We start from the raw sequence: 27,278 nt of genomic DNA on the forward strand, positions 1-27,278 counted from the left end.
TGCTTGAACTGCTGAGTTCCTCTGGCATGCGCATGTTGGTTACGATTCAAACTGTATCACAGAAATTGTGAGGCAGCAGCTCTTGTAGCTTTACCACTTTTACAAAAATGATGCAGATTAGTATAATTAATCTTGTTCAAATTTTTTTGTTCATAATTTACACTAGAATTATCACTTGTACATACTTTCATGTTTCTGCTGTAATACCTTCCCTTTGTTGTTTACCAATACTAGTCTCATTTTGGTTTTCATTTTCATTACAAGAGTAACCATTGCAGATTAATTTGTGAACTCAACTCAAACACAAAATGTAGTGAGCAGCTATCTCTGGGACAGGTAATATATTATTTTCTATTTACTGCCACCAAATGTGTTAGAATTTCAACTGAAACATTTCCTAAGGCCAGGCCACCACCCCGACTGGTCTTCATGAATTAAGTTTATGCGAAGAATATGACTACACAGCACTACTAAGAAATGTCTGGCAACTCTTACTGATGTAAGTAACTCCATTAACATTTTAAAATTAATTTATGTGAAATATGTATTGTTAGCTGGACCCTAATTGCCACAATAAATTTGAAATTGTCAAGTACCCTAGATTTTACTCCTATATCTTATGGTTTTATGATCATCTACTTTTGTTTGGCACCTTTCATACAAAATACCAAATATATTTGCTCCCAACAAACAATTCAATTTGTTAAACCCTCTAAATGGGATTTGCATTTTGTAACCACAAATAAAATGCATTTCTCTCACCCAACACAATTACCTCCTCCAATAGTAGACATCAACTCCAATTTTATTAAAGGACTATTCATGCAATTCATTTTCTTTGGCATCTATCCCATCACAGATACGTTTAGTTCTACCTCTGCTTTTCTCTAGGATTATTAAAAAAAATTGTTGTTTCTCTCTTCCCAGAAAAAGCACAAGATGGTTTCCACTGCATTTTGTTTTTAATCAATGCTAAAAAGGTACACCCAAGGCACATCATTATGGAAGCAACCTTTTCCATATCTTTAAGGGAGGTACAAATACATTCAATAAGTTATAGTTTCATATCAGAAGTGAAAAGTAATTAAAGCAAATAATTGACATGCTTTGTAAATTCCAATGTGCGTAAAATAAAGGCTTGTGTCCTTTTATCTGGTGTATTTATAAGAATCATCAAAACACTGGTGTAAATATTTAACCTTGTGTAATAAATTACATGTACAGTAAGTTATAGAAAGAGCTACACAGCACAGAAACAGGCCTATCTGTTTACTATGCCTACGCCAACCATCAAGAACCTATCTATATTAATCTCACTTACCAACACTAGGTCAATTACCTCTATACCTTGAAAATTCAAGTGTTACTTAAGTACTTAGGTTATATTTCCATTGTCCCTGATTTCAACCATCCTGAGTGTGTCAAAAAATCTCCTGAAATCCCTTCTAAATTTTTTATGCCCTATCACATACCACAAACTTTGGCCTCCAGATTTAGGTATCTCTACAATGGGCAAAGGTTTCTTGTTATCTACCCTATCAATACTCCCAATAATTTTGTATAGCCAGATCACACCCCAGCTTTGCTAAAAGGTAAACAAAGCTGGCTTATCAGGTCTTTCCTCATAAATAAAATGCTCCATCCCAGTCAATATCCTGGTGAATCTCCTGTGCACCCTATCCAAATCAATCACATCCTTCCTATAATATGGTGATCAGAATTGTACCCTAGTTGTTTCCTAACCACTCCCTGATCTATGTCACTGCTAACGAAGATAAGCATCTCAAAATCTTTCTTTACCATCTTATCTGATTGTACTGCAACTTTCAGTAAACCTTGGACTTGTACACACTTGAGATTCTCCTGTGCCTCTAAGCTCCTTAGGAACCTATGTTCATTGGGTATGTCAGCCCTTATTGAACCTTTCATATAATCCTCCTTGTAAATGTTATTTGCTTCCAAAATGAACTGTGTTTTCACTTACATAAGAAATACTGCAGATTCTGGAAATCCAACTGAACATACACAAAATGCTGGAGAAACTCAGTAGATCAGGCAATACCCATGGAAATGAATAAACAATTGCCATTTTGTTCCAACAGCCTCCACAGAATTGGAAAGGAAAGGGAAAGATGCCAAAATAAAAATGAGGGGAAGGAGGATAATTAGAAGGGAATAGGTAACAGCCAGATTTTCAATCTTCCTCTTATATGCTGATTTGTCACCACCTTTGATTCAGTCAGCTACAGTGGCATCATCAGCAAATTTAAATATGGCATTGGAGCTGTACATATCCTCACAGTCATAGGTATAAAGCAATTAGAGCAGGGGGTCAAGCACACAGCTTTCTGATGCACCCATGCTGATGGTGATTGTGGAGGGGATGTTGCTGCCAATCCAAACTGATCGGGGTCTCCAAATGAGGAAATCAAGGACCCAGTTGCACAAGGAGGTATTGAGGGCTGGGACTTCAAGTTTATTGATTAGTTTTGAGGGGATGATAAGTGTTGAAAGCAGAGCTGTAGTCAATGAAGAGCATCCTGATTATGCATCTTCACTGTCCAGATATTCCAGAGGTTGAGTGAAGAGCCAATGAAATGTGTTGTGATGATAGGCAAATTGGAGCGGATCCAAGTCACTTCACAGGCAGGAGTTAATGTTTCAAAGAGATACCTCTCAAATCACTTCATCACAGTGGATTCAAGTGCTACTGAATGATAGTCATTGAGACAGTTTAACTTGTTCATCTTCGGAACTGCACGATTCAGGTTGCTGAGACTATGCAGGAAAATCTACCCATGGATTCTTTGCCAAGTCTAAGCTGGCACAAGATGTGTAAGTCTATCCATTATAATGGAAAGTCTCAAGTGCAAAAAACTTTTGTACCTATAGAAATGATTTTATTTAAAAGAATGAGGTTTTTATTATAAGACAAATTTATTTACAAATATTCCAAATATATTTTGTTTAGTTACAATGGAATGCTTCTCAGTATCTCATATTTTCATAAACATCGCAGAAATTTCAGGTAATAATTATGCAGTGTCCAATTTCATGGGCTAGGCTTGTTTTGACCCACCGTTAATTGGATTGTATCCTGCAAAGCCTGGTGTGATGCTATTAAGTTTAAGCTGCTCTGGAACTTTCAGTCTCCTGGGTGATACACATTTATCTGACTCAAGTACAAGCAGAACTCCCTCAATAAAATTGAAATGTATTAAAATAGAGTGACAAAAGGAGAAATACAAGACAATCAGAAGGAGTACAAATGCACAAGTCTGGCAGGCAGCTAAATACCAATGAAGTTCTATACTGTTCAGTGATGTTAATGTTTAAAAAAGATTTAAAAAGAGGAAGGAACTCAGTACCCAAGGCAACACACACAAAATGCTGGAGGAACTCAGCAGATCAGGCAGCATCCACGGAAATGAATAAATAGTCAATCTTTCAGGCCAAGATTCTTCTTCAGGACTAAGCACGAAGGGGGAAGAGGTCAGAATAAAGATGGGGGGAGGGGAAAGAGGCTAGTAGAAGGTGATAGGTGAAGCCAGGTGGATGGGAAATGTAAAGAGCTGGAGAGGAAGGAATCTGATAGGAGAGGAGAGTGGGCCATAGGAGAAAGGGAAGGAGGAGGGGTCCAAGGGGGAAGTAATTGGCAGGTGAGAAGAGGTAAAAGTTAGGAAATGGGGGGGGGGAAGGAATTTGTCTACCAGAAGGAGAAATCATGGTATCAGATTGATTGCAGAAAGGTGTTGCTCCTCCACCCTCAGAGTGGCCTCATCTTGGCACAAGAGGAGGCCATGGACGACATGTTGAAACGGAAATGGGAATCAGAATTAAAATGTTTCGCCACTGGGAAGTCCTGCTTGTGGTGGATGGTACAAAGGTACTTGATGAAGTGGTCCCAAATTGCTGGTGAACGCAGCAGGCCAGGCAGCATCTATAGGAAGTGGTACAGTCAACGTTTTGGGCCGAGACCCTTCGTCAGGACTAACTGAAAGAAGAGTTTGGTCTTCTTTCAGTTAGTCCTTACAAAGACTCTCGGCCCAAAACATCGACCAGCGTTCACCAGCAATTTTTATGTGTGTTCCCCCAAATTAGGACTGGTTTCAGCAATGTAGAGGATGCCGCATCAGGAGCATCATACATGATAGACAACAACCCCCACCCCCCCACCCCAGCAGATTGACAGGTGAAATGTTGCCGGAGTGCCTAAATTTGTAAACTGTATGACATTAGGTGTGGAAGTACACATGGAATCAAAATTGGCAGGTATTATTCATTAGCTGTTGTTAAAAGATCTGGCAGTTATTTCAAATAGATTAGAAGTAAAATAGCATCATACTTAAGGTATTAGAGCAGAAACTTTTGGGGTTTTAACAAATTACTCAGGAAATTATAGGCACAAAATTTTGATTCCAAGCTGGTTTCAAATCCATTTGTGACAGAGCTCATGATATGTCCATGGATTTCTACCTCTGCTCCGCCCCTCAGTCTCATCTTTCTCACCTTACCAGATCATTCTTCATGAGTTCTAACATCTAAATGACATGCCAAATAAAAGTAAAAAAGTTCAAAGTAAATTTATTATCAAAGCACATATATGTCACCATATACAACCCAGAGATTTGTATTCTTGCAGGCATACTCAGTAAATACAATAACCATAATAGAATTAATGAAAACCCACACCCAACAGGATAGACAAACAACCAATGTGTTAAAGATAACAAACTGCGCAAATACAAAAGAAAAATATAAATAATAATATTAAATAAATCATCAACAAATATCGAGAACATGAGATGAAGAGTCCTTGAAATGAGTCCATAGGTTGTAGGAACAGTTCAACGATGGGGCATGTAAAGCTGTGTGAAGTTGTCCCCACTGGTTCAGGAGTCTGATGGCTGAGGGGTAATAACTGTTCCTGGATCTGGAGTTGTGAGTCCTGAGGCCCATGTACCTTCTTCCTGATGGGAGCAGAAAGAAGAGTGCATGGCCTGGGTGGTATCAGTATTTCAAAACGAGAGCCTTTGCCAAAACATCCTGTTCTAATGCCTATTTCATAATTTCTTGCATGTTGCCATGTATATTCAGGAGACATAACACGTGTTCTTCCTCCTTACTTATCACCATTTATTGACCAAAATTCTCCATCCAGGACAAACAATTCGCTTGTATTTCCAACATAAAATATGCAAGACACTAACCCTGAACAAGTGACCCTGAAGTTCTAATCATTTGTAACTAGCCATCTAACAGTTATTTTCCTGTTCTTGCACTATTCCAACAAAACATCAAAGCATGTCATCCTTCTATCACTATGTATTTTACTGCTTCTTTTCCTTACAGTGAATAAAGATTTTAAATCTAAACTACTGCTCCTATTTACATACAGCAGCCAACATAATCTAAGACCACACTCACCCAGTCATTCTTTTTCTCCCCCTCCCATCAAGAAGATACAAAAGCTTGAAAGCACATACCACCAAGCTCAAGGACAGCTTCTACCACGCTGTTATAACAGGACTCAAAAAATGGTTCCTTAATGAGATAAAATGGAGTCTTAACTTCACAATCTACTTTGTTGTGGCCTTGCACCTTATTATCTGCCTGAACTGCACTTTCTCTATAAATTTAAACACTTCATTCTGCATTTTATTCTTGTTTTCCCTTGTACTACTACAGTGTACTGAAATTATCTGTATTGATGGCATGCAGGACAGTTTTTTTTTAACCTGTACCTTGGCATATGTGACAATAATAAACCAATTTACCATTACTGAGCATGGACTGACAACAGAAGTCATTGAGTGGAAATGCTTCCACTAACACACTATATAGTCTGTATGGTGGGGATAAATTTGATGAGATTCAAGGATAAAACAAAATGTCATCAATAAATTCAGCTATATTGGAAAATGACTGACTAAATGGACCAAACAATAAAGTCTAAAGCCATTAACAAGGGTTTTGAGTTAAGTGAAGAAGATTGCAAGTTTACAAAGCACAGTACCCATTACTATTGCATTGTGACAACTTGTTTGCTCAATGAATAGTTACTAGAAAACAAACATTGATCTGTCTGTCAAAAGACCCAAATGTAAATCATTTACACCAGTGGTCCTCAACCACAGGGCCGCAAAGCATGTGCTACTGGGCCGCGAGGAAACGATATGATTTGGCGATATGAAACTATATGAGTCAACTGCACCTTTCCTCATTCCCTGTCACGCACTGATGAACATGAACACCTCCCCCAACCCCCGGTTGGCCGGTCCACAAGAATATTGTCAATATTAAACCAGTCCGCGGTGCAAAAAAGGTTGGGGACCCCTGATTTACACGATCTGCAAAAGATCTTTTTACATGAAATCACAATTAAATTGCCTTAAAATATAGATTATTAAAAATGTACCATCACCTTAATTTCCTAAAAACATCTTTTGGCAGCACCCTCTCCACTTTTAATTTGCCATGCCTTCATCATATCATTATGCACACAGTGAGGCCAGGGTGTCTCAAGGAGCATATCAGAATCCCACCACGTTTGCCACAGACAGTGCAGTTTCTGTAGTTAGAAAAACAAAACCTCTGTTCCCAGAACCATACCTTTTAACTGGAACGTGTTGATGCCAATCAGGAAACACTAGAACAGAAATATTTTAAATATATATTTTCCCTTCACTTCATATAATAAATATTTAATATACAACAATTTCATCAAGAACTCATCACACAGTGCCTTAACAGAATTATAACTATAGTACTGCATGGATATATTACAAAATCATTCTTCAAAATAACATCAAATAAATGTCAATATAATCTTTTAAACATGCTTTGATAGGTTCATTCAATCATAAAATCAAACTAAGAAATTTAGAATCAGAATCAGGTTCATTATCTGACATACATCATGAAATTTGTTGGTTTGCAGCAGTAATATAATGCAATACATAAAGATGACTATAAATTACAATGAATACTACAAAATGTGGAAAAGAGAGCAAAACGGTATAGTGGTGTTTATGGATCATTCAGAAATCTGATGGCAGAGCGGGAAGAAGCTGTTCCTAAAATGCTGAGTTTGTATCTTCGGGTTCTTGTACGCGTACCTCCTCATTAATGGCAGCAATGAGAAGAGGATATGTCCTCAATGGTGAGGGCTTTCCATGATGGATGCCACCTTTTTGAGGCATCACCTTTTGAAAATGTTCTAGAGAGGCTCATGTCCATGATGGAGCTGGTTGAGCTCACAACCCTCTGCAGCTTTTTCTGATAATGCGCATTGGGTCTTCTATGCCAGACAGTAATGTGACCAGTCAGAATGCTCTCTATAGTACATCTATAGAAATTGCCTTTGGTGACATACCAAATCTCCTCAAACTCCTAATGAAATACAGCCACCGCTATGCCTTTGTTGTTGTATTAATATACTGGACCCAGGATAGATCTTCAGAGATGTTGACACTTAGGAACATAAAACTGCTTAGCTTTCCACTACTGAATTCTTAATGAGAACTGCTGTATGTTCTCCTGACTTCTTCCCAAGTCCATAATCAATTCCTTGGTCCGACGTTGAGTGCAAGGTTGATGTTGTGACACCACACAAACAGCTGATCCACCTGCGGATCATAGACAGTTCGAGGAAGTGACCTCACATATAGATACAGAAAAATCCCTGCATAAACCAAAAAATGATTCAGGGGTTCCCAACCTGGGGTCCACAGACCTCTTGCTTAATGGTATGGGTCCATGACATAACCAAGGTTGGGAACCCCTGATAATCATGTATTGAAAGAGTGGTTTCATCAGCCTTGGAATGAACATATGCCACTTAAGGGTATGCTGATCTTGAAACAAGCAAAGATCTATTATGACGAACTGAGAATTAAAGGTAATTGTGAATATTCAGTAGGCTGGTTGCAAAAAAGGCACAGCATCAAATTTTTAAAGATTTGTGGTAATAAGTCACCTGCTAATCATGAAACAGCAAATTCATTGATGAGGTTGCCAAGGTTAATGTTGATGAAAACCTAACATACTGGACGGCTGCATCAGTACATGTGTGTGATGAAAAAGTACAAGACAAAGACTGATTACCAGTAGCACATAAATTGTGAGTGAGTAATGATGGCGATGCTAAACAGCCACTTAACTGTCCACCTGGGCAGCTGAGGTGCTGATAGCTTACCTTTTGATGGGTCAATGTACTCATTATTGTTTCATGCACAAAATTATTAAATTATATAAACTGTAAATTTAATGTAAATGGATTTTGTGTTTAGACTTGGGTCCTTAAGGTATCTCATTATATACATGCAAAAGTCTGAAACACTTCCAGTCCCAAGCATTTTGGATAAGGAGTGCTCAACCTGTACTAAAGACAACATTTGCATTAACTGAACACCACATATCACAAAGTCTTTTTAAATGTTCTTGGTACTTCCTTAAACTGGTTACATTTTAGATTACTTTATAAGTCTATTGGTAACAAGCTTCACCAAAGTATTTTCCAATATATTGTAAAGCAGTATCTACAGTAAATTGCATTTATTCAAGCCCACAGCATGAAGAACAATTTAAATGGACAAGGGAGTCATGTAGTGACCGATCCCTACAGATGTGGGGGTGGGGAGTGAGGGAGGGAAAGACATACTACATACAGTAGGTCAATTAAGGGGAACCCCATCTCTTTTATGATAGTGGGGTGAAGGGAGATGTGCAGGAAATGGAGAAGCAGGAAAGGGCAGCATCGATGGTGGTGATAAAACAAAAACCTGTTTTGTGAAGAGGACATCTTGGATATCCTTAGAATGGAAAGCCCCATCCTGAGAACAGATGAAGCAGAGACCGAGGAACTGAGAGAAGGGAATAGCTTTTTAACAAGTGACAGGGTGTGAAGTGGTGTAGTCAAAATAACTATGCGAGTCAGTGGTTTGTAAAAGATGTCAGTACAGTAGATAGTCTGTCTCTGAAGATGAAGCCAGATCAAGAAATAGGAGAGAAGTGTCAAAGATGGCCTATGTAAATTTGAGGGGATGGAAGATCTTGGAGACAAAGTTGATAAAATTGGTAAGTTCAGCATGAGTACAAGAAGCAGTACCAATGCAGTAATCAATACAGTGGAGAAACAGTTGGAAAGTGTTACCAGTGTAGGCCCACTGATTTCCCTGCTGGCATCTATCCCCAAGACCATCTGCCCCAATACTTCCTCCCTCACAATCATTCAGGGCCCCATACAGTCCTTCACTTGTGAGTATGTCAGGATCATATACAGAATCTGGTGCTTCTCACATGGCCCCCTCATGACACATGATGCATACTGGGAGACTGCTTTGTTGAGTACCTTCGCTGTCTGCCACAAATGACAGGATCTCCTGTTGGTTCACCATTTAAATTCAACATCCCAGTCTCATACTGACATGTTTGTCAATGGCCTCCTCTACTGCCATTATGACACCAAGCTCAGTTGCTCCTCCAACCTGATGTCATGACCATCAACTTCTCTAATTTCCACTAATTACTCCCTCCTCCTCCCACCCAAATTCTCTGTTTTTCTATTTCCTTTCTGGTTACCCTCTCATCTATTCTCCTCTTCCGTCCTCATGACTTTCCATCACCTCCCTTTGGTTACCCACCTCCTTCCCTTTCTTTCATAGTACAATGTTATCTCCAATTAGATTCCTCCTTTTTCAGCTCTTTAACCTCTTCCTCCTATTATCCACCCTCCCTTACCAACCTTCCCCCTCACTTGGTCTCACCGATCACCTGCCAGTTTGTTCTCATTCTCCATCCTCCAACATTCTTATTTTGGCTTCTCCCTTCCCCCTTCCTTACCCGTCCTAACGAAGACTCGCTTGCTGAAACATCAACAGTTTATTTCTCTTCATAGATGCTGCTTGAACAGTGATCTGATATTTTCTTTTTGTAGTATAGTAGATTAAAAGGTCTGTTTTACAGAATATAGTTTAAAAAAGTAATACAGTTGTTTTCCATTATCACTCCTGCAGGTCCTCTTATATTTGTGCTTTTTTATAAATATAACCATCCCCTCTAAAAAAAGTCAAAATAAACAAAGAAATCTGAATTTTATATGTCAATTTCATAACAAGCCTCTGCACTGCACAGAAAAAAAAACGACTTTAAATAAACCTACAGAATAAACCACACTCCATTAAAAGAGCTATGTTTATACTCCAATCTAGCAGCAAATTGCAAACACAATCAATCTAAAATTTAGCTATTTTGTGCAAAACATTATAACCAAGAAAAAAAATCAAATCATGACATGGACTTTATCTAAACACGAGGTAGCAACACTTATAACAATCTTACAGTTAGCCTGAATCAGGATCATCACAATTACTAGTGGATGCTGTAGGAATTGGCGATAGAATACTGAGAACAGATTATTATGACTACTGCAGAATCAGAATTGGATGCACTGTACCATATTGATCCAGCAGAGGGTAGTAAAATGTATGATAAAAGCATTAAACTTTATTTTTTAAAATATGCAACCAAAGACAATTATATCAGGATTATAGGGAGTAAAAGAATGCTGTGAATGCTAATTATATTACAGGCACTGATAAAATGACAGGAATATCTTTAACACTGAAATCTGAATTGTTGATAACCTTGGTATAACTAGTTCAGAGCAATCTATGAAGGCCAACTGCTGCTAATCTTATCAATTATACAAGTTTAATACATTTAATGATCTGATCCCATCCTATTTACTGAGGCCTAGAAAGGGTGGATGTGGAAAGGATATTTCCTATAGTGGGGGAATCTAGGACCAGAAGGCATTGCCTCAGAATGCAAGCATATCCCTTTAGAACAGAGATGAGGATTTCTTTAACCAGAAGGTGTGACGTTCGCTGCCACAGACAGCTGTGGAGGCAAAGTCATTGGGTACATTTAAAGCAGAGGTTGCTAAGTTCTTGATTAGCAAGGACATGAAAGGTTTTGGGGAGAAGGCAGAAGAATGGAGTTAAGTGCGATAATAAACCTGCCATGATTGAACGGCAGAGCAGACTCGATGGGCTGAATGGTCTAATTCTGCTCCTATGCCTTACGGTCTTAATTATTTTCTATGGCAGCTGATTTGTCTTATTGAATTTCATACGAGTTTCTGCTTTTTTTATGAGGCTTACTTGAGGATAAAGATTGGGAGAGGCATACCAGGCAGAAAGCGAGAGAAAAGAAATGGGAAGGATACATGTAGCAGACCAGAAGGAGCAAGTAACTATTTGGTGCCAAGTGAAGAACATCATACAAAGATTTAATATTATCACATGGAATATAGCAACAGAAAATTAAAAAGGTTTATAGCTCTAATCATTTCAAAAGCATTGCAATTTTTTTTCTTGATAGCAGAAGTATCAATCCCAAATGCATAATACAGCCAAGATATACTATTAATCATACCTTGTTAAAGGCTGGCGTTCAATGAATGAATGCTGATTACACAAAGTAATGATGAGCTTACTTGATTTTAGGAAGTTAACTACAGAGTAAGTTGCAAGGAATGGCTTGCCATGATGCTACAAAATCTGACAACATTCTGAACATTTTAACTTTCTGTGCGAAATAATATTATATTCCACCCAATGTTAAATGTAACAATCCCAATATTATCCCATATTGAAAGATACATTTAAGTATATGCACAAAGACTTTAAAAAATACATAATGCCCAATATGGATTAGTATTACTGCAAACCAACCAATACTATGAAATAATCAAATTACTACTAAATTAAATTATATAGCTAATATTGCATTTGATTAACAAGATATTTTTGCCTTGGATGTATTCTAAAGCTATATTAATCCATGCACACATCTTTCTAACTTTGGACAATATAATACAGTATATCCACAATTTACTTTGTTACATTAAACAAATGCAACAGTAATATTTATTGTATTTGAACAAAATTCAAATATTGAATGAGAAACAAATTAAACAAACAAGTACACAGCCATTGTAACAGAATCTTCAAGGCACTTCAGAGGGAGACCAATATCATTCCAAAGGGGAGTTTGGAATATAAGATGATTTAACATTTATTATTTGAAATTACAACAGGAAAAGGGAAAAGACTAACTTTCCACAATTATTACGTTAATTGGTGTTGGGCACGTGGCCAAGTGGTTAAGGTGTTCATCTAGTGATCTGAAGGTCGCTAGTTCCAGCCTCAGCTGTGGCAGCATGTTTGTGTCCTTGAGCAAGGCACTTAACCACACATTGCTCTAGTGTCTGTGTGAGGAGTGGCGCCCCACACAGACTTCCAATCTGCACCTTGTAAGGCATGAAAATACCCGACGCTGGCCTCTCATGGTCTGAGTTGACGTTCCCTCCCTCCCCCCTACGTTAATTGATTATTCTAGTGTCACCATCCCAGATATTTATACATGGGAGAAACTATACTTAACATGCAAACTCGTAGAGTTTGAGAATAAAAGTCTACAAACTTGCAAATAGTTCTCCAGCATCAGGATTCTGCACTACAAAACCAGATTTTATTTCATGTTAACACACAAAATGCAGCAGGAATTCAGCAGGCCTGGCAGCATCTGTGGACAAGAGACCCTTCATCAGGATTGGCAAGATAGAGAAGACTGACTTCTCTTTCTTACCAGTCCTGATGAAGGGTCTCAGCCCGAAACATCGACTGTTTACTCTTTTTCATAGGTACTGCCTATCTTGCTGAATTCCTCCAGCACTTTGTGTGCGTTGCTTTGGATTTCCAGAATCTGTAGATTTTCTTCTGTTTGTTTTTTTACTTCATGGTACTTACAAAAGTTGCTCTGAAATGAGTTAACTAATGCTTCACGAAACCAAGTTATCAAACTTCTCTGTAGTGAACTGATGCAGCCATAAACATTTCTGTAAATAACTAAACATCGAATTGCTTTTAATGCTATTCACTGAACAATGCCAAATTTTAGCAACATGCTGTTAGGACATAAAATAAAAACTCAATTTTAAGAAACCATCATTATATTTTATGTCTCTACCTTAAATAATCTTTGATTGTTTCACACTACTAGCTTAATTTTTAAGACCTGTAAATTAGTGTAATATCTGAATGTTCATAGTTTAAGTGCAGGGATAGAGAAATTCAACAGAGTAAGACTGAAAAGCACCTTATATTCCGTCTGGGTAGCCTCCAACCTGATGGCATGAACACTGACTTCTCTAACTTTCGCTAATGCCCCACCTCCCCCTCGTACCCCATCCATTATTTATTTATATATACACATTCTTTCTCTCACTCTCCTTTTTCTCCCTCTGTCCCTCTGACTATACCCCTTGCCCATCCTCTGGGCTTTCTCCCCCCTCCCCCTTTTCCTTCTCCCTGGGCCTCCTGTCCCATGATCCTTTCACATCCCTTTGGCCGATCAACTGTCCAGCTCTTGGCTCCATCCTTCCCCCTCCTGTCTTCTCCTATCATTTTGGATCTCCCCCTCCCCCTCTTAAATCTCTTACTAGCTCTTTCTTCAGTTAGTCCTGATGAAGGGCCTCGGCCCGAAATGTCAACTGTACCTCTTCCTAGAGATGCTGCCTGGCCTGCTGCGTTCACCAGCAACTTTGATGTAGGCAGCCTTTTGAACTTACTTCGATATTTGTCCCTCATTCTTCAAGAATTTGTAGAACTCTAGATTTCAACTCACATTTGCTCAGGAATTTCAGAATCTTTTACACTTTTCAAGCTGAGTGAGAGCTAATGTTCTGGAATTGATATTACTGGAGAGAAATAGGACCAACTTGTATACAACCTGCTCGTAAAAATGCAAACTGCATCCATTTTGAAATTCTTTCACCCATTTTCAAAAGCAGTTCCTCACACAGGGAAATTAAATTCCAGTTGCACTTCACCCAAATAAGAGTTTAATTTTTCCTCTCATCCTCCTCCCCCATACTGCAGTAAGGTTACAATGCAGAGATCCCTTTAATAACTCTAGCTGTTTTCCATGGGTCAGCATTTGAAATAGTATATCATTGCCCTTGCAAACATAACAATCAGCAGTAACTCCCAAAACACACAAGTCAGGTTTTAAAATATATAAGTTAATAGACTACAATAAGTTTCCTAAATGTTCCAAATTTGCCACCATTTATGTAACTTCCAGTTAGGTATTAGCACTATAAAGAACAGAAAAACTGCCTGAAGCCTGATTTCAAGGCACATTAATGGTGAATGGCAGTTAATGAATTATGATGGCCACAAAAGCCTCTTCCAATGCCTCTCCAGTTGGCAGATTTTGTTTCAATCTATCTAGTCATAACTAAAATAATCTGCAAAAATAAGGTAAATTGTTTTTGAACATCAATTATCTTGATCTGATGATGGTTAAAAGAAACATTTACATACTTCAAAGGGCAATTTTGCCTTTGTTTATGGGACATGAAGATCCTTGGCAAATCCAACACTTAAAGTACCATTTTCTAAATCTCTTCAAAACTGGTGGTGACACATCTTAGTAGTAAAAACTTACTTATGACATGATATCTGTAGCATCTTCAGGTTAAATATAATTTCCAATGATTAAATGGGATCACTCTAATAAATAAGGAACAGTGTCATGAGAAAGCAGCATTTACCTTCACATATGCCCACTAGCCAGGCCACACACTCTTCTAGCTACTATCCTTGGACAGGAGGTATAGGAGCCTTGGGTCCCACACCACCAGGTTCAGGAACAGTTATTATTCTATAACATGAGGCTCCTGAACCAGTAGGCTTAATTTCACTCACCTCAACTCTGAACTAATTCCACAAACTACAGACTCACTTTCAAGGATTCTACAACTTGTGTTCTCAGTATTATTTATTTTTTATTTGCACATTGGCTGTTTGTCAGTCTTTAAGTATTGTTTTCATAAATTCTATTGTATCTCTTTATTTCCCTGTAAATGCCTGCCAAGAAAATGAATCTCAAGATAGTATATGCTGACACAGTAATTTGATAATTAAGACTAGAAAGCACTACCCAAGTTCTAGAATTCACGCACCCCAAGCCTTCCTGCTTTTGCATACTTATTTCCCAGCTGTAAGATGCTCAGGACCCAAAACAAAAAGAAATTTCTACAGGGAAGTGGGCAGGCGACGTGAAAATATTTTGGTCAAATTCCATCAAATGTTATGATAATTCTATGACGATGCATTTTAGGATTAAGCTTCGTTAACGGTGTTATATTTGGAGGTGGGGGAACTGAATGCAAGTCTAGGTGTATTTGAGGTCCTACAAACGCTCCAATCCTCGGCATGTTTTCTTACCAATGAGCGAGGGATCATTACTGGGATACCGATGGGTGAATTGGGGTGGAGGTGGGGGCAGGCGAAGGGCGGATTGGGTGAGGTCTTTGATTTATGACACTTAGAAAGGCGAAAGGTGAAAGGTGTGTTCTTCGAACCCAGATACATTACATGGTTAAACGTACAAGGCTCGTCCCAGAACCTAGGTACCTTTAAGGGGCGGGAGCAGCTGGATCTCAACCGGACTGCTTCGACTCCTGAATTGCGACGATCCCTGCGATCGCTTCTGCCTGGCCGCCTTCCGCACGGATTTCCTGGTGAACCCATCCACTTTTTCCGCCGCTGTCACCACAGCCGTTGCTGCCGACATCTTTTTCTACAGACGAGCCACCACAGCGAGAAAAGCAGTGAGGGGTCGATCGGTAGGGCGTGTGTAAACCAGGTCCAGTAAAACAAGTCACCCAAGGGAGGAAGGAGGCAAAATAAAGCAGCGTGCGCGGTATAATATTTAGAAGTTAACGTTGCGTCGAGGGCCGGAGCTCCTTCCCCAGACCCCCGGGGCCTGCTCCACTCCCCCCCTCCCCTCCCCTGGGAGCGGCTGGCGACCGTCTCCAGCTGACGATCTCCACGGAGCCTGTTAGCGCACTGTCATTCCCCGCGACCTGCCCCCGTCGTCTTCACTCGCAGCCCGTCTTCAGCCTGTCCATCAACGAGCGCAACCACGGCTGCCTCCCGCCCTCGTTCCGCCACAAGGAAAACGGTGACAGCTTTTTCCTTCTGCCCTTTCGACGGACCGAATCACCTGAAGGTCGATCGTGATTTCAGATATATTTTTCGGACATTAAAAGAAAACGCCAAAGAAAGCCAGCAACTGACGCCTCCTTCCTCTCGCGCGCTCCAAAACACAAAACCAATCGCGGCGGGTTCAACCAATCTCACTGAGCGGAAATGTAGGGGGCGCTGATTGACGTGAGCTTCGCCAATCGGAAAGCGAGATAACATACATCCTCGTGTGCGTAGGGGCTATGTTGTCGTCACATAACAAGAAGGGCCCAGAGGCAGAACATCCAAAATCAAGTTTGGTTGGCGCAGGACCTTGTCCTAAAAAGCAAGGGGATTATATTATTGACTATCGGAGTGTGATTGGGAGGTATGGGTATGTATAGGTATGTAGTCTATAAAGAAACGACTTTCTCATGTTTCAATTTTAAATTAAATACTTTATCTACATTCTGAACTGTTTAAGTATTCTGCACCCTATTTATAAATAGATATTTTTTATTTCTTGGAGCGGGAAAAATGCAGCTGCTGGAAACCTGAAACAAAAACAGAAAATGCTGGAAGGCCTAAGTATCAGTGGGGAAGAAAACGAAGTCAACGTTTCAGTTTAAGGGCTCTCCAAAAGAGCCAGCAGAAGCAGTAGCGGGGAATACAATGGCTGTCTGTTTAGTTGCAGATCAAAGTAGTCATGGTAACCAATTACTTTAAGCGAAAAAATTTGGCAGTTGTTGACTGGGGGGAAAAAAACAAGTTGAAACCAAGAGATAAAGCAATATCTGGGGGGGGGTGGAGAGAAAGAAAAATTGAATGGTTACCTGAAATCAGCACAGCAAAGTTCAAAGTAAATTTATTGTCAAAGCACACGTATGCCACCATATCCAACCCTGAGATTCATTTTCTTGTGGGCATACTTAATAAATCCAGTAGCCATAAAAGAATTAATGAAAGACCACACCAGCTTGGGCATTCAACCGGTGTTCAAAGGACAATAAATTGCAAAAATAATAAAGAAATAATTTTGAGACCATGAGATTAAGAGTCCTTGAAGGTGTATCCATAGGTTGTAGGAACATTTCAGTGATGGGGCAAGTGAAGTTATTCCTTTTAGTTCAAAATGGTTGAGGGGTAATAACTGTTCCTGAACCTGGCGGTGTGAGACCTGATGTTCCTGTATCACCTTTCTGATGGGAGCAACGAGAAGAGAACATGGCCTCGGTGGTGAGGGTCCCGGATGATGGATACTGCTTTCCTGTGTCAGCACTCCATGTAGATATGTCAGCGGTGGTGAGGGCTTTATCTGTGATGGACTGAACTGTACTCACTACTTTTTCTGGCCTTTTACATTTGAGGACATTGGTGTTTCCACACCAGGCTGTGATGCAGCCAGTCAATATACTTAGCGCTACACATCAATAGTGAGGTTGGGGATGGTATCATACAGGAAATTAGAAATGCATGCAATAAAGGAACAGCAGTTATAATGGGTGACTTCAATCTACATATAGATTGGGTGAACCAAATTGGTAAGGGTGCTGAGGAAGAGGATTTCTTGGAATGTATGCAGGATGGTTTTTTTGAACCAACATGTCGAAGAACCAACGAGAGAGCAGGCTATTCTGGACTGGGTTTTGAGCAATGAGGAAGGGTTAATTAGCAATCTTGTCGTGAGAGGCCCCATGGGTAAGAGTGACCATAATATGGTGGAATTCTTCATTAAGATGGAGAGTGACATAATTAATTCAGAAACAAAGGTTCTGAACTTAAAGAAAGGTAACTTTGAAGGTATGAAATGTGAATTAGCTAAGGTAGACTGAAGTACAACAATTGTTCATCCCAGTTTGGCAAAAGAATAAATCAGGGAAGGTAGTGCACCTGTGGTTGACAGGGGAAATTAGGGATAGTATCAATTCCAAAGAAGAAGCATACAAATTAGCCAGAAAAAGTGGCTTACCTGAGGACTGGGAGAAATTCAGAGTCCAGCAGAGGAGGACAAAGGGCTTAATTAGGAAAGGGAAAAAAGATTATGAGAGAAAACTGGCAGGGAACATGAAAACTGACTGTAAAACCTTTTATAGATATGTGAAAAGAATAAGATTGGTTAAGACAAATGTAGGTCCCCTACAGACAGAAACAGGTGAATTGATTATGGGGAGCGAGGACATGGCAGACCAGTTGAATAACTGCTTTGGTTCTGTCTTCACTAAGGAGGACATAAATAATCTTCCAGAAATAGTAGGGGACAGAGGGTCCAGTGAGATGAACTGAGGGAAATACATGTTAGTAGGGAAGTGGTGTTAGGTAAATTGAAGGGATTAAAGGCAGATAAATCCCTAGGGCCAGATGGTCTGCATCCCAGAGTGCTTAAGGAAGTAGCCCAAGAAATAGTGGATGCGTTAGTGATAATTTTTCAAAACTCTTTAGATTCTGGACCAGTTCCTGAGGATTGGAGGGTGGCTAATGAAACCCCACTTTTTAAAAAAGGAGGGAGAGAGAAACCGGGGAATTATAGACCGGTTAGCCTAACATCGGTGGTAGGGAAACTGCTAGAGTCAGTTATCAAAGATGTGATAACAGCACATTTGGAAAGCGGTGAAGTCATTGGACAAAGTCAGCATGGATTTGTGAAAGGAAAATCATGTCTGACGAATCTCATAGAATTTTTTGAGGATGTAACTAGTAGAGTGGATAGGGGAGAACCAGTGGATGTGGTATATTTGGATTTTCAAAAGGCTTTTGACAAGGTCCCACACAGGAAATTAGTGTGCAAACTTAAAGCACACAGTATTGGGGGTAAGGTATTGATGTGGATAGAAAATTGGTTGGCAGACAGAAAGCAATGAGTGGGAATAAACGGGACCTTTTCAGAATGGCAGGCAGTGACTAGTGGGGTACCACAAGGCTCAGTGCTGGGACCCCAGTTGTTCACAATATATATTAATGACTTAGATGAGGGAATTAAATGCAGCATCTCCAAGTTTGCGGATGACACAAAGCTGGGCGGCAGTATTAGCTGTGAGGAGGATGCTAAGAGGATGCAGGGTGACTTGGATAGGTTAGCTGAGTGGACAAATTCATGGCAGATGCAATTTAATGTGGATAAATGTGAGGTTATCCACTTTGGTGGCAAAAACAGGAAAATAGATTATTATTTGAATGGTGGCCGATTAGGAAAAGGGGAGGTGCAACGAGACCTGGGTGTCATTATACACCAGTCATTGAAAGTGGGCATGCAGGTACAGCAGGCGGTGAAAAAGGCGAATGGTATGCTGGCATTCATAGCAAGAGGATTCGAGTACAGGAGCAGGGAGGTACTACTGCAGTTGTACAAGGCCTTGGTGAGACCACACCTGGAGTATTGTGTGCAGTTTTGGTCCCCTAATCTGAGGAAAGACATCCTTGCCATAGAGGGAGTACAAAGAAGGTTCACCAGATTGATTCCTGGGATGGCAGGACTTTCATATGATGAAAGACTGGATCGACTAGGCTTATACTCATTGGAATTTAGAAGATTGAAGGGGGATCTTATTGAAATGTATAAAATCCTAAAGGGATTGGACAGGCTAGATGCAGGAAGATTGTTCCCAATGTTGGGAAATTCCAGAATGAGAGATCACAGTTTGAGGATAAAGGAGAAGCCTTTTAGGACCGAGATAAGGAAAAGCTTCTTCACACAGAGAGTAGTGAATCTGTGGAATTCTCTGCCACGGGAAACAGTTGAGGCCAGTTCATTGGGTATATTTAAGAGGGAGTTAGATATGGCCCTTGTGGCTAAAGGGATTAGGGGGTATGGAGAGAAGGCTGGTACAGGGTTCTGAGTTGGATGATCAGCCATAATCATACTGAATGTTGGTGCAGGCTTGAAGGGCTGAATGGCCTACTCCTGCACCTATTTTCTATGTTGGTTCACCCTCCTGACTGTTTTGTTTACGGTAGCATGGTAGTGTAATGGTTAGCACATTGCTTTACAGTACCAGTGACTCAGGTTCGATTCCCACCTCTGCCGGAGCTTGTACGTTCTCCCTGTGACTGCATGGGTTTCCTCTGGGTGCTCTGCCTTCCTCCCACAGCCCAAAGACCTACCTATTGATAAGTTAATTGGTCATTGTAAATTGCTCTGTGATTAGGTTAGAGTTAGATCAGGGTTGCTGGGTGGCACAGTTTGAAGGGCTGGATAGACCAATTCTGCACTCTGTCTTCATCTGTCAACCTTCTCTGCTCTACTTCTTTAGATATACAGACCCAAACTTTATACAAATCAAAATTATCCTAATTTTGTAGTTTGCTATAAAATACTGATATTCTATTATGCTTACCTAATAACATTTTTACCTTATTTGTTTTTCATATTACTGCCCCAGATCTTTGTGTTCTGCAATATTTTGTGGTTTCAATCTGTTCAAATATATTTTCTTTTTTATTTCAAAAACTTGTATTTATAATATTAACAAATTTACAGCATTATCAACCAAAAAACAGCTGTGAATGCAAGCAATATCAGAAAGTTCCAAACCTGCTTTCAAAATATTCACATAAAAATATAAACTGTATTAACAGATTTATGTACAAATAATATTTATACTTTACAGATTATACTAATCTGACAGCACACCTCAGTTGAATGCACTGAGTTAGGCAGTCATATGTCAGTAATATAGACAACTGTACAAAAAGGCCAACATTATTAAAAGCAGTTCACTTCTGTCTAAATATTTTCATTTTTATGAAACAGATAACTTTGGATTTTTACACACCATGCTCCATCTACTAATTTCTTGCTCACTCACTTTAGCTTTCTTTATACTTGTGTGGGCTCTTTGGATCCTCTTCACAATTTACTTATCCATCCATCTTTGTATCATCTGAAAATTTGACTGTAGTACACTTGGTGCCTTCATCTAAGACAGGGGTTCCCAACATTTTTTTAATCCCTACCATTAACCGAGGGGTTTGTGGACCACAGGTTGGAAACCCATGATTTAAGACATGCTTGTAATTAATAGTTGAGGACCCAACCAATGATCCTTGTGGCACCATTGTTCCTCATCCAAAAATCTGTTTTCAAAAAGGCAGATTTTCCTTATTCATGAGAATATATGTACTCCAATCCAGTGTCCTTTTACCTTGTCAATAACATTTTTCATGGCACTTTAACAAATGCCTCACAAAAATCGAAATAACCTACATCTATGGACTCTCCTTCATCTACACTGTTTGTTACATCTTCATAGAACTTTGTTAACTTATAAATTTCTTTTGCCTCTTTTTCAGTTCTGATGAAGAATTTCTGACCTGAAATATTGACTCTATTTAAGCCTTAGATCTGGCATTTTCTGTTTTTCTTGTTTTGTGCTGAAATTTGTATAATTCCTGAGGCACATGTGTATGGGACTGTTTCATTTGTTGAAGATTTAATAAAATGGAATTGAATTGTCAATTGAGCTCTCTATTTCTGACTATGATAGAAAGAAGGCAACTGGAGACTGTTAGGCTTGGCCATCAACTCAAAGAGTGATCACCTGCAGTGATTCCTGCAGCTGTAATGATTGACCTCTGTAACCATAATCATCATCCTTTGAATGACTCCAGCAATAAGAGTATTATCTCCTTAATGACCATTGAGTTTTATAGGGGCTTCTTGATGTCATGTTTCCCTGATGCCAAGGGCAATAATGTAGTCAATGGTGGTAAATGATTAAATAGCTAACAGGAGGAGGAAGTATCCCCATGCTCCAGGGCGAGATCAGATTCTGAAAAAAAATGTCATACTCTTCCAGAAGTGTCAAAGGGATGATCCTAGTTAGTTTCTTGCTGAGATGCCATTGTCTGTCTGTCTGTCTTCAATCCATTCATTTCACACTGTGATATCAGAAATCAGCATATGTTATGAAATTCGTTAACTTTGTGGCAGCAGTACAATGCAATACATAATAAAAAACTGAATCATAGTAAATATGCTGTGTATGTGCATGTATATAAAATATATTAATGTGTATATATACTGTAATGTATATATAAAATATGTGTGTTAATATATATTGTATATAAAAATATAAGTAGTGCAAATAAATAGAAGTTTTTTTAAAAAGTAGTGAAGTAGTGTTCATGGGTTCAATGTCCATTCGGAAATCAGATGGCAGAGGGGAAGAAGTTGTTCCTAAATTGTTGAGTGTGTTCCTTTGGGCTTCTGTACTTTCTTCCTCATGGCTGAGAGCATGGGACTCAGACACAATTCCAGTGTAGTACTGAAGGCCTGCTCTCCGGAACTGGCTGTACAAGAACAGTCCAGCTCTTAGGTTGCATATACAATTCTAGTATCAGTCAACAATGTGGAAATTACCCAGGTGTGCCCCATTGATGAACTGCAACAGATTTTTGTCTTTCACTTTCTCATTTGATATAAATGACCCTATTTCCCAGTGTAATGGCAACTCCAGAAACAAGCAATCTATTTTTAACTCTGTCACAGGATAATAGTCAGAAATAGAGAGAAGAATAGATTTGAGGAGAGGTTCAGTCTCTCCATCCCCACCAGGAATACTTCAAAGCTCTCCGTTTCATTCTGGGCACCAGACCCAACCAATTCCCCTCCACCACCACTCTCCTCTGTCTGACAGAATTTGTCCTCACACTCAATAATTTCTCCTTTGGCTCCTCCCTCTTCCTTCAAAAAAAGGGTCAGCCATGGGCACATGCATGGGTCCCAACTATGCCTACTTTTTTGTCGGCTACATCCAACAGTCTATGTTCCAAGCCTACAGTGATGTCACTCCCTAACTTTTCCCATGCTACATCAACGACTGATTTGCTGCTGCTTCCTGCACCATTGTGGAGCTCCTCGACTTCATCAACTTTGCCTCCAACTTCCACCATGCCCTCAAATTCACCTGGTCCATTTCTGACGTCTCCCTCCCCTTTCTCAATCTCTGTCTCTATCTGAATGCAGCTTATCTACTGAGGTCTATTATAAACCCACTGACACTCACAGCTACCTGGACTATACCTCTTCCCACCCTCTTACTTGTGAAAACGCCATCTCCTCTCAATTCTTCCAGCTCCACCACATCTATTCTCAGGATGAGGCTTTTCATTCCGGAATGAAGGAGATGCCCTCTTCCTTCAAAGAAAGAGCTTCCCTTCCTCCACCATCAACCCTGCCCTCAACTGCAACTCTTCCATTTTGCACACGTCTGCCCTCACGCCATCCTCCCGCCACTTCACCAAGGTTAGGGTTCCTCTTAACCTCATCTACTACCCCACCAACCTCTGCATCCAGTGCATAATTCTCTGTAACTTCTGCCATCTCCAACAGGATCCCACCACCAAGTATATCTTTCTCTCTCCACCCCCCCCCCACTTTCTGCTTTCCAAAGGGATCGCTCCCTATGTGACTCCCTTGACTGTTCATCCCCCCCTACTGCTCTCCCTCCTGGCACTAGTCCTTGCAAGTAGAACAAGTGCTACACTTGCCCCTACACCACCTCTGTCACTACCATTCAGGAGCCCAAACAGTACTTCCAGGTGAGGCAACACTTCACCTGTTGGGGTCATCTACTGTATCCAGTGCTCCCGGTGTGGCCTCCTATATATTAATGGTACCTGATGTAGATTGGGAGACCACTTCCCTGAGCACCTATGCTCCATCCATCAGAAAAAGCAGGATCTTTCACTGGCCATCCATTTTAATTCCACTTCCCATTCCCATTCTGACATGTCAGTTCATGGCCTCCTCTACTGCTGTGATAAGGCCAAACTCGGGCTGGAGGAGCAACACCTTGTATTCCGTCTGAGTAGCTTCCAACCTCAACATAGATTTCTTGAACTTCCGGTAATCCCCCCACCATTCCCTATTTCCATTTCCCCCTCTCACCTTATCTGCTTAACTGCCCATCATCTCCCTCTGGTGCTCCTCCCTCTTTTCTTTCTTCCATGGCCTTCTGTCCTCTCCTATCAGATTCCCCCTTCTCCAGCCCTGTATCTCTTTCACCAATCAACTTCTCAGTTCTTTACTTCACCCCTCTCCCCTCACCCCCACTCCCAGTTTCACCTATCACCTTGTGTTTCTTCCTCTCTTCTCCACCTTCTCACACTGACCTAATTTATTTTTGGCCAGTCCTGACGAAAGGTCTCGGGCCCAGAATGCTGACTGTGCTCTTTTCCGTAGATGCTGCCTGGTCTGCTGAGTTCCTCCAGCTTTTTGTGTGTGTTGCTTTAAGGATATTCTCTTTTTTTTTAAATTTTATTTTTATTTGGATAAGGAGTTCACAATTATCATGCACTTTTTTCACACATATAACCTTTTCCATTTTTTTATATGTATAAAACTACAATTATTTATACATTCTTAAGTACACATTGAGATGATATAAAAGCAAAATAAACATTTAAATAGATAATTATGTACTGTGGTAAATCTAACCTATTAGGCTAAATAATGAAATTAGTTGTTAAGAAAAATGGTAATAATAGTTTCCATACAACCCTTCTGTACCATTTCCACTGGTCCAAAATGTTGCATACAAGCCTATATACCAACCATTGTAGGTGTTTATATCCCAATTTGTTCGTGCTTGTTCCTGCCCGCAGACATAATTATCCAATCCCTATGTACTTATTTACTTAATTTTTTCATTTTTTTTTTATCCCTTTCCCAAATCTTTCCCTTTACTTGTGTTAATTCTCTATTTTCCAAAAAAAAACAACAAACATTTAGACTAGGGGTGCTTACGTTAGCAATATTACTGTGTTGATGAGAAGAGCAATATAAATCATTAGGAGAGTCATCTAAAGTCTGCTCGCATTGGGGTTATATATTCAATCCATTTATTCCAGATTTGATAAAATGTTTCTTTTTGAGTTCTCAGGGAGTAGGTCAACTTTTCCATTTTAAATATTTCCAAGATAATTTCGTTCCAATCTTCTAATGTAGGTGGTATTGGATTTAGCCATTTTCTAGTGATTGATTTCTTACTTGCCGCTAAGAGGGCCTGCAGCAACTTTATATCTTCCTTCTGTTCAAGGAACAATACATGCCCCAAATAGAGCATCTCAAAGTTCAGAGGTATCTGGGACCTAAGTACCTTAACTAATGTTCTATGAATACCTTCCCAAAATAGACTTAATTTAGGGCAATCCCAGAAAATATGAAAATGATTTGCCTCCTTGGAGCCGCACCTTCTCCAACACATCACATTTGTATCTTTATATTTTTCCTGATATGGGGTCTTGAAGTATTTTATAATGTTTTTCCAACAATGTTCTCTCCAAGTCAAAGAATTAGTCGAGGACCATTGAAAGCTGCAGATTTTCCCCCAAGCCTCCTCTGAAAGTACCAACCCCGCTTCTTTCTCCCACTTCTCTTTAATATACAGTGTATTTACATTTTTAGCATGGGAGAGTGCATTACATAGGCGAGAAACTGATTTACTAGGTATTGAACTGCAAGCCGAATTCAGAATCTTGAAAAATTCTAATTCTACTGTTGATAGGTCTGTATATCTACAACTCTGGTTAACATAGTTTAGTATTTGAAGGTACCTAAAAAAGTCATTATGTTCTAGGCCATGTTTGTCCTGCAGGATTTGGAAACTTTGTAATACTCTTTTATCTATAAATGAGAGGTAGGTTGTAAGACCTTTCTTTATCCATAGCTCAAATCTTTTATCTCCTCTGTTGGGAAGGAATTCGGTATCATATGCACACCATCTAAAGAGTTTTAGCATGTTATTAATTCCACATGAATTAACCACCTTCTGCCATACTTTTAATGTAAGATTTATCCAAGCATTATTAAATTTTTCCAACTGGGCCATCAATCCTTTGTCAGCTATTGAGGCCTGAAGAGGAAAACTGTCAACTAATCCAAATTCTATTTCCTTCCATCTAGCCTTATATTCCCTATTACACCAATATAACAGAGGGGTTATCTGTGAGGCATAAAAATAATTTCTCAGGCAAGGAAGAACCATACCTCCTCTTTCCTTCCCTAACTGTAAGGTGTTATATCGAATTCTAGGTTTCCTTCCTTGCCAAATGAAGCGGGAAATCCATTTGTCCCATTCCCTGAATTGATTATCATCCACCTCCACTGGTAAAGTACGGAAAAGATATAATAACTGAGGAAGAATATTCATTTTTATAGTATTTATCCTTGAATTTAAACTTAAAAAGGGGATAAGATTCCATCTATGCATATCTGCTTTTATCTCTGAGATTAATGGCCCATAATTTACCTGTGACAGTGTTGAAAGATCCTTCGGCAGGGTTATTCCTAAATATTTTAATGATTTAGCTTCCCACTTAAGATCGTATGTATCCTGCAATTTTTTGGATGGTGTATAATTTAGGGACATAACCTGCGTTTTCTTTACATTTATTTTATAACCTGATATTTTCCCAAAGTCATCCAACAGTGTAAACAATCCTATAAATGATTTTTCTGGTTCACTCAGATAGACCAAAACATCATCTGCGAATAACGCCACTTTCTGTTCAATCCCTGCCACCTTGATACCTTTTACAATTTCGCTCTGTCTTATTAGTTGGGCAAGTGGTTCAATATATAGCGCAAAAAGGAGAGGAGAAATTGGGCATCCCTGTCTACTGCCTCTCTCTAAAATGAAGGAGTCAGAGAGGTCCCCATTTATCTTAATTCGGGCTGTTGGGCTGTCATACAGAGTCTGAATTACTTTAATAAACCTTTCTTGAAAGGCGAATCTTCCTAACACTCTGTATAGGAATGCCCAACTAACCGAATCAAAAGCTTTCTCAGCGTCCAATCCTACTACCATTGTCTCTGTCTCGTTCTTATTAACCTGTTCTAATATGTGCAGAGTTCTCCTTATGTTGTCCTGTGTTTGTCTTTGTTGAATAAATCCAGTCTGGTCTAAATGGATTAGGGCTTTAAGGATATTCTCAAAGCTTTCTTGAAATAATGAAACATCCCGATTCATTCTTGGGGAATCTCTGGCCAGAGACTGCTCAGATTGGAGAGAAAGTATCGTGAATCTCCATGTCTTGCATTGGGAGTTTGCAAAAGCACAGCATCAAGAATGGAAGGAGTATATCAACTTACAGCCTATTCAACTGCCTGATACACCTCTGGCCCCACTTTTGGTAGAGTCAGTTTGTTACACATTGACTTATCAGTGACCTCAGAATTCAGACCTGAATTTGAAGCAGGATATTCTTAATTCTGGGACATACTTTTTTCTGTCCTTCTCC

The 27,278-nt window shown here is 39.6% G+C and overlaps 1 protein-coding gene and 1 long non-coding RNA gene across 2 annotated transcripts in view; one reads left to right on the forward strand and one right to left on the reverse strand.

Annotated features, from left to right (window-relative positions):
- Window positions 1-15,827, reverse strand: part of ppp2r5a (protein phosphatase 2, regulatory subunit B', alpha isoform) — a 171,126-nt gene extending 155,299 nt beyond the window's left edge. Inside the window, exon 1 of the mRNA XM_063055821.1 lies at window positions 15,489-15,827. Within this exon, the coding sequence (XP_062911891.1) occupies window positions 15,489-15,648 (160 nt within the window). The 5' untranslated portion in view covers window positions 15,649-15,827. The remainder of the gene's footprint in view (window positions 1-15,488) is intronic.
- A 511-nt stretch (window positions 15,828-16,338) lies between these two features.
- LOC134350532 (uncharacterized) overlaps window positions 16,339-27,278 on the forward strand; it is a 58,824-nt gene continuing 47,884 nt past the window's right edge. Inside the window, exon 1 of the long non-coding RNA XR_010018933.1 lies at window positions 16,339-16,444. This is a non-coding gene — a long non-coding RNA (uncharacterized LOC134350532). The remainder of the gene's footprint in view (window positions 16,445-27,278) is intronic.

This window comes from Mobula hypostoma, chromosome 8 (genome assembly GCF_963921235.1).
Source record: "Mobula hypostoma chromosome 8, sMobHyp1.1, whole genome shotgun sequence".
Classification (NCBI taxonomy): domain Eukaryota; kingdom Metazoa; phylum Chordata; class Chondrichthyes; order Myliobatiformes; family Myliobatidae; genus Mobula; species Mobula hypostoma.